Source organism: Corvus kubaryi, unplaced genomic scaffold (assembly GCF_017639235.1).
Source record: "Corvus kubaryi isolate FWS band 111438036 unplaced genomic scaffold, C.kubaryi_AGA036_p1.0 37284, whole genome shotgun sequence".
NCBI classification, from domain to species: domain Eukaryota; kingdom Metazoa; phylum Chordata; class Aves; order Passeriformes; family Corvidae; genus Corvus; species Corvus kubaryi.
The window spans coordinates 5657738-5666380 of NW_024581088.1; the positions used below are offsets into that span (position 1 = coordinate 5657738).

Here is an 8643-nt window from a genome sequence, read left to right on the forward strand (position 1 = left end):
GGAAGGGAAAAGGGAAGGGAAAAGGGAAGGGAAAAGGGAAGGGAAAAGGGAAGGGAAGGCCCAACAGCTCAAGAGATGGAAGGAAGGTGCCCCGAAGAAAACCGTGAGGATGGACAGACGCAGCTCAGGACACTCCAGTCCCCACGCCGCTGTCCCCAGTTCCTGCCCTGGTTTCTTGTCACCCCCGGGAGAGGGGGTGGCCTCATGTCCCGCTCTGGCCAGGTTTGGAGGGCCAGAAGGGTTAAGCCCTGCCGGCTGGCTCTGCTCCGCAGCGCTGCTGCCGCTGTGGTTAGCGGGATTTGCAGCACCTGACCTGCATTCCGGGTTCATCAGGCCGGCACTGAGGGGCCCATATGGCCCTTCCACCCCGGCAGCCAAAACACAGCTCCCCGTGCCTGGCCAGATCCCACCGGCCTGGGGGCTTCCCAAACCCCCCGGGCTGAGGATCCAGCCCAGCCCCACAGCGGGACCCCCGTGTGTCCCCTCGGGGGGACCGGCAGCGCTGACAGGGAGATGTAAACACACAAGTGGTGACCCCTTTGTGCAGCCCCACATCTGCCCCACCAGATGTGCCCCGCGCCGGCCGCAGACACGGGGCCAGATGGGCCGAGCTGCTCTGGAGGGCACGTGGGGACAGGGGCAGCGCCCTCCAGCCCTGCCTCAAACCCCAGACCGGGGCCAAGGGGTCTCACTCTCTGCTGGAAAAAACAGCACCGAAAGTCCCTGAACACCCCTCCTCAGCCCTGCTGTGGGGTTTAGGTCACCATCATCATCATCATCCGTGCTCCTGGTTCAGGGGGTGCTGGGCTCAGACAGGCTGCTGGACACATGGGAAAGGAGGCTGCTGGACAGCCTGGATTGAGGCACCAGCTCCATCACCTTCCCCTCTTGCCCTGAATCCCCAGGAAATGGGGCACAGGCGGAGCCTTTCCACCCTGCTCCCACCACCCCTGCTCCCACCTGTTATCCCGAGGTTTGAGACCCTCCTCCTCCTCCTCTTCCCCTGATCCAGAACCAATGGCAGAGCTGAGCTCCAGCTTAGCCCAGCCCCAGCTGTCGGCCATGGGGATCACTTCAGGCTCGCTCCAGGGGGGATTTTTATCCCAGCTTATCCCGTGGGACACAGTGGGGGCTCCGGGGCTATATCCCCACTTATGGGGGGAAGAACACACGGGGAAACTCTGGAGAGCAGGGATGGGAGGTTTGGGGTCAGCCCAGGAGGGTTAAAACCTCTCTGGGTGTTCATGGATGGCACTGGGGGCTCGCTGGATCAGTGGATTGAGCGCTGCTCCAAGGAATGTGGGACACCAGCCACTGCTCTCCCAGCCAGGCTTCCCTGGGGATCCCACCTTGGAGCAAGGCAGGAGAGTTGTCCCTAAAGCCGTGACTTGAGCTGCCATGGGGATAAACCCGCCCCAAATACCTGGGGAAGGATTGGGGGCTGTCACCATCCCTCCCAGAGGGCCCCACCCTGGCTCCCAGCCCAGCTCGGGGCTCCTGGGGAGGGGTTTTGGTGCACACCAGTCTCCAGGACCACCAGTGATCCCTTATTCCCAGATCCAGTCCCGTTCCAGGGTGATGATCCTACCCCTGAATAGGTTGTCCCAGAGGAGTCAGTGGGGTGATGGATCCCCCCCAAAATCCTGAGAAGCAGGAGCCCCCGAGGAGGATGTCCAGCCTGGCTATTCCCTGCTGGACACCAGCATGGATCTCTGACTTCTCTTTGCTTCCACCCCATTCCCCTGAGCATCCTGCACATCCCAGGCTGAGCCCCAAAATCTGCTGGGTCAGGCTTTGCCACCCCATCCGTCAGGACCAAGCACAAAGGGGAAACAGGGGTGGCAGGGGCCCCAAATACCGGGGATGCGCCACATCTGGAGCTTCTAGAGATGCCCCCCACCTGCAGCTCCCACAGCTGGATATTCCCACAGCTGGAGGTGGCCCCAGCTCCCAGGGAAGGGTCAGGCTCGGACATCTCCCCACCTGTCCTGGGAATCCTTTCCCTCCTCATCCCACAGCAGCAATCCCTGCCACCCTACACTCCCACCCCAGTGGGGCCAGCACCTCCAAACACCCTAAAAACCAACAAAAAGGGAGAAAAGAAACCTCCAGGCCTCGCCCCAAAACTCAGCCAGCCCCAACAAGTGCTCCACGCTCCCGGGGGGGAGGAAAATAAAAGCCAGGAATTAAATACAAACGAAGAGCAGAAAATACAGGGAGACCCCTCACAGAAACCTCCAGAATGTTCCCTGCAGCCAGAGCCATGGGAATTGCTTTTGGTGACACAAATGCCAACAAGCTCCCCCTTCCCTGTGATGCATCTGGAGCCTCCATCTCCAGTCCCAGCTAATTGGAAGTCAATTAAGTGAATAATTGTTACAAACGTGGAATCACCTTCCCCTGGCAGGGAGAGCGTGGGATGCAGGGATGCTCCCGGATCTGGCCATGGCCAGGGTGGGGATGAGCTGGGAATTCCCATGGCACCGAGGTTCAGCTGGTCCACGCTTCCCAAAAATCAGCCTGGGGTGGGAATTGAGCAGGAGCTGGCCGGGATATGGAGTCTGGGATTGGATTCCTGGGAGCAGCAGGAGTGGATTCTTTGGTGTCTAACTCCTTTCTTGGAGATCCCTGAGATTTCTCCCTCTCCCAAAAAGTCCAGCCTGGCTTCCCCAGGATCGGGAGCAATAAAATCCAACAAGGCTGGTGGGACACATCCTGGGATTTTTTTTTTTAGCACCGAGGAAAAGGGAACTGCCGCAGCACTGCTGAGGGCTGTGCTTCCCCCAGGAAATTAATAAGAGGGAATAAACAAAACAGGGAAAAATAAATTAAAAAAAAAAAAAAAAAAAGGCAGGGACCTAAAGGAATAAATAAATATGGCCTAAATGGGATGTGCCATGCAGAGGCACAGCCTGCCATAAATTCCTGGAGCCAGCAAGGCTTTTACACAGCAGCTACTTTGGAGCAATTTCCACAAATCACAGCGAGGGACAGGCCGGGGGACAGGGAGGAGAAGACCTTTCCAGAGGAGGGAGAAAAACGAAGGAATTAATTAAAAAGGGGGATAAAAAAAAAAAAACCACGGGAGAAGTGGCTGATTGTGAATGGCTGGAAAGCAACGGGAGGGGAGAGAATTTGGGATAAACAGGGCAGCCCCCAAAATGTTCCCTGGTGGGTGCTGGGCTGGGGGAGCTCCACGCTGGGAGCAGCCCAGGTGGGCACAGGTGGATCCCCCAAAAACCCACGCTGGGGAGCCAGAACTGGGAATTGGGGATGGCAAATCCCGAGGGAGAAGCCCCCAGCACCCCGGTGTGGGGACGGCGGCAATGCAGGGACACCCCCAAAGCCACATGTCCTGCTCGGATCACCCCATCCCCTCGCCATCCCTTCCCACCACGGCCAGGAGCAGGAATACGCTCCCAGCACCCTCTGAACACCGAATTTGCCCCCCAGGCTGCCCTCCCAGCAGCTCCAGGCTGTGCCCAGCGACACCTCCCGCACTGATTCGATGCCAATTAATTCATTCCCCTCCTGTGATGTGGGGCTGGATTCGATTCCAGAGGCACCCAAGGAGCCACAGGGAAAGCCAGCCCTGGGTTTAAAGCCCCAGCATCAGCCTCAGAGCTCCAAAAGCAGGGCTGGGAAGTGGTAGCAGCTCCAACAGGGCTGGAATTCGTCCCCTTCCTTTGCTGATCCCGCAGCCGCACCGAGCTGGCAGCAGCAGCAGGGAGGGATTGCATTTCCAACCTGATTTATCTTCCAGAGGAGAAACACAGCTTTTCCTTGAAGGAAAATAAATGGAAAATGAATGCATTCTCAAGTTTTGCCAGTTCTGGGGCGAACCCAGACTCCTGCAGGGGACAGGAGGTGACAAAGCCACCCCGGCAGCATCTGCTTGGGCTTTTAGGGAAAATCCAGGCTGGCAAATATTATCCAGGTGGTGGAAAATGCTCGCCAGAAGGTGACAGTGGCTCCACCAGAAGATTGAATTGGCCTTGCTGGTGGTGTCCTCCCCAAGGCCAGGGCAGAGGTGAGGGGGGACGAGGGACATGGGCCGGGCCAGGAGCAGCTCAAGGAAAGGAAGGGAGAGCCACACCCTGAGGAACAACCCCTGCACGCCAACCCTGGGGTGCCTGTGGCACAGGTGACAGCCCAGAAATCCCCCAGCCCAGCTGGGCCACCACCAAACGTGGCTGGAGGACCCTGGACCTCCCAATTTCCCCGCTGGGTGAGCCCCAGCCTCATTTTCCCTGGGAAACAGGCAGCAGGACCTGCCTCACTCCATCCCCCTGAACCATTTCTCCCTCTGCCACAGCAACTTCCAGAGCAGACCCCGTCCCCACAGCCACCGCTGGGGTCCCCAACCCCATCCCAGCGTGTCCCACCCCACCGCCTCCCTCCCTGCCCGCCCGGGGGGCTGCTCGTTAGCAGAGCCGTGTATTTAATAACAAAAGATCCTGATTAGATTAGCAGCAGCGACCTTTTCCAGACGGACGGGACGCTCCCGCGGCGGCAGTGACAGGCGCCACGCGGGAGGGGACACCCGGCAGCTCCCGGTCCCCCCACACACCCAACACTGTTGTGGGCAGGCAGTGCAGGAGCCAAATATAATCAGGCTGTGCTGTCCAAGCAGCCCTTCCCTCGGCCGTCATCCCCCAGGATGGTGCCACATCCCACTGGTTCCCTCCGTAAGATGGGATGGAGCCGGGATGAGCCGGTGGAATGCTCTGCAGGCATCCTCAGCTGGGCTGGTTTTGCCTTTTTTTTCCCCCTCTTTTCTAGGATGCAGGCGAGCTGGGAGAGGGACCTTTACGATTTAAATCGTGGCACTTCAAAAACAAAATTCCCGAGGAAATAGCCAGGGTTCCAAAAATTCCTGAGCAATCCCTAGCCAGGGGGCTGCTGCCACTTCATTCCCTGCCTCAGTTTCCCCCCAGCGTGCTCGCCCAAAAGGATGAGGACCAAAGCCCGTGGCTGCTGCTCCCCAAAATCATCGCGCAGAGGATCTCCCTCATCTTCTTCCCTCCCCTCAAAAGCACCAAGAGGGCAAAAAGGGGTAGAAGAAAAGATGATTTCTCAGTGGGGTGGAACTTCACACCCCTAAATTGGGCTGGGATTTAAGGTATTGGGGTTTGGGGGAGGTGGAGCGAGCCTTGGGGTCACGCAAGGACACTCCAGAGCCAAAATCCATTGGAATATCCCCCTTTTCCGTGGCACCAAAGGTAAAACTGGTGCCAGGCCGGGTCCTCTCCCCTCAATTGCCTGCCACGGATCCTATTGCCCCTTCCCTGCTCCTGGGAATGCTCAGCTGCCCTACGCCCATCCCAATAACCGCGGTGGCGGCTGTCAAACCAGCAAACGGCGGGGTTGTGTTCCCGGCGAGCATTCCCAGTGTTCCATGAGCGAAGCCGGGTGTCGGTTCCCAGCTCCCAGCGAGTTATGGCACATCTCCACCTGCTGGTCTGAAAACCCCGGAGCCGGGAGACGCTGAGCCCAGACGGGCTTGGGGTTTGGGGTTGGGCTGTGTCCCCCCCACTGGGTTTGGGGTGTCCGGGCCGGAGACCCCACAGGGATGAAGCCGTGAATCATCATCCTTCACCCCCAGCCCCATTTTCCTGGCGTGTGGTGGAAGGCAGGACTGGGAAACACACAGCACAGCCCCGTTCCCTCCAGCAGTGGGATGGGCTGTGGGATCCGGCGCAGCACACCCCAAACCTGCCCGGAGTGCAGGGCCAGGATAACCACCCCAACCCCAGCAGCTCTGGAGCACTGCAGAGCCTCCAGGCTCCTCTTGGAGCGGGGAAACTGAGGCACGCCGCAGGCACGGGGTTCGGTGCGGAGCTGAGGGAAGATGCAGAGTCCGAGTTCAGCCCTACAGACAGCACAAATCATCCCATAAACCCATAAATCCTGACACATCCCTACACAACCACGCCGGGCAGACACCACCAGCATCCCCCCATTACACCACGGCCTCCACGTGTCCATCTGTCCATCCTTGGGGCCACCCTGGGGCCATCCCAGCCGGGGAGATGCCAAAATAAAAACCCCCTTTTTGGGCAGCAGCTCATGTGGGGCCTCGGCCAAGCAGCTCCCGGGGAGTGCAGCGGGAGCCAGGCTGGCACAGAGGGCTGCTCCTAAATAAAAAAAACCCAACAAAACAAGGAAAAAGGGGGAAAGGAATGAAATCTTCCAAGCAGGAGAGCAGCACACGGCTTCACCACGGGCTGACCCCGCTGAAAGCCCCAACAGTTTGTAGGGAACGCTGGAGAATCGGGAGCTCTCCTGTGGATTTTTTTTCCCAGCTCCCCCTTTTATTTGTCCACCAAAGGCCAGCGAAGGGCAGCTGTGCATCCTGAAAGGAGCTGGCCAACTCCTGGCAGAGGTTTCCCTTTTCCCTGGGCACCGGCAGCACGGCGAGCCCTGGCCCAGGCCACCCTCGCCCACCTCACACCGGCAGCGCTGCTGCAGCGACCCCCACAAGCCCCACAGGGAGCCCCACAACCGTTGCATCCCCCAAAATCTAAACCCCAGGCCTGACCCACTGCATTTGTGGGGTCCCAGCAGCAATGGGGGCTCAGAAACCCCCGGGAGGGGGTTTCTGAGCCCCCATTGCTGCTGGGAACCCCCCTTCCCCCCAAGGAGGGGATGGGGAGCAGCACATCTCCCACGGGGATGCTTCCCGCAGCCGACCCAGACAGTTGGATCTTATCCAGGGAATTCGGGCAGCAGGAGCTCCCTGCTTGCCTCCAAGCTGGCCAGACTGCTGAGCTGATGGTCCCAAAGAGCTCTGCCAGCCAACCCTGCCCGTGAAGGAGCCCAAAAAACCCCTCAGTGTCACGGTACAGGGGTCCACCTGCCAGCCCTAAGGGTTCGACAGGAAGTTGCGGCTCCACAGCCCGGAGCATCCTTGCTCCTCCACTGGGCTCCGAATTTCCAGGCTGGAAAACCCCTTCAATGCTCTCAATATCCCCTCTCCTCCTTATTTCACCACTCCCCAAGCTCCTCCAAGACCCTGGGGTGCTGCAGATGCTGAGAGAACCCCCAAAGCGCCTCGGCCATGGGCTGTTGGGGTGACACAGAGCCAGGCACGCTCCAGGGATTCCCTCCGGCTCCAGGAGGCATCACTGGAACCGGGCAGTGTCCCCAGGACACCCCGAGGCCGAGGCCAGAGCCAGGTGGCCACCCCCAGACTGCAAACAGCCCCCGCTTTCTGCTCGGCCCGGCTGGGGAAAGCGGCTTCGGCAGGGGCTTGGTTTTACATGGGAAACACCCACAAAAATCCTTCGTGGGAACAGCCTGGCACCCCTCAGGGTGCGTGACCCCTCTCTGGCCTGGCTGGCCAATGAGAGCCCCCAGCAGCAGGTGCTGGCATCCCCAGGGCTGGCACCGGGGAGGCCGGGATGGCACCGCAGCCCGATCGGGATGCGACTCAGGGCAAAGGGGGTGGTGCAGGCCCCCCAAACCGCGCGGAGGGGGGGGATCAGAAGGAGGGAGAGGGATGGCAGGGGCTGCACCCCCACCCCAAAACGCTGCCACCCGCGCAGAGCTTGCCCAGCAACTCGGCGCAGCCCGGGAAAGTGTCTGGGTGCCGGTCTGGGGATCAGCGAGTGGATAATAGCGGATCAACCCCTGATCCTGCCGCTAAAGCAGCTCTGCATTAAGGAGACAAGAGTCGGGGGGGGGCCGGGGGACACCCCCTCGCTCCTTGTGTCCCCCTGCCACCCTGCTGGCAGCCCAGGCTCAGCCCAGCCCGCCGCCAGCGCTCGCAAGCACAAGCTGTCATTTTATTAAGCCAGGAATAAACTCTAATCTTCACCCATTTCGCTTTGGGGAGGGGGGGCACGGAGAGAGCCAGGGAGGGGGGCGCAGAGGGGCAGGGGGTGCCCCTGGAGGGGGAGGAAGATGGTGCAAAGCCCGGTATTGAAGACAGAGATGTAATATAGAGATATATTTATAAATATTTATATCCCCCCCCTTGCCAGCACTTACCGGGGAGCAGCAGGGAGCAGAGGCAGCAGAGCAGCGCGGCCGGTCCGGGCAGCATCTTCTCCGGAGAGGCCATTGCAAGGTGGGGGAACAGCCAGAAAAAACGGGGTGGGGTGGTGTGGGGGGGGGGGCGGGAAAAAAACCCGAAAAAAAAAGAAATAATAATAAAAAAAATAATAAAAAAAAAATAATAACAACAAAAGGAATCCAAACCAAGCACCGGAAAAAAAAAAACCCGCAGAAATCCCCCTAAATCCAACCACGTGCGAGCCGGGAGCAGCAGCCAACGGCGGAATTTGGGGGGGGGGGGGGGAACCGGCTCAGGTTAGGGGGGGCTCGGCTTTGCCCCCCACCAGCTCAGCGAGCACAGCACCCCATCTCCGGTCCCCCGCCCCTCCCCACCCCGCACCCCAAAGCTGCCGCAACCTCCCCCCCAACCAGTGCCTGCAGGGCGGCCGGGGGAGCGCCCAGCCGGCGGGGGCGGGTCCCCCTCCTCTTCCTCCTCCTCCTCTTCCTCCTCGGGAGCCGCGAGCGGGGGGAGCAGAGCACGTGGAACCCCCTCCCGGAGGCCAAAAAAGCCCCGATGTGCCGATGGAGGATGATGCTGCAGGGTGCGGGTCTCCAGCCCCCCCCCCCCTTCCCTGCACGAGAAGA

General features: G+C 60.1%; 1 protein-coding gene across 1 annotated transcript in view; it reads right to left on the bottom strand.

The window, feature by feature from the left end:
• Positions 1–8102, bottom strand: part of TMEM132E (transmembrane protein 132E) — a 23576-nt gene extending 15474 nt beyond the window's left edge. Inside the window, exon 1 of the mRNA XM_042026059.1 lies at positions 7993–8102. Coding sequence (XP_041881993.1) covers positions 7993–8065 — 73 coding nt within the window. The 5' untranslated portion in view covers positions 8066–8102. The remainder of the gene's footprint in view (positions 1–7992) is intronic.
• Positions 8103–8643: the final 541 nt, after the last annotated feature.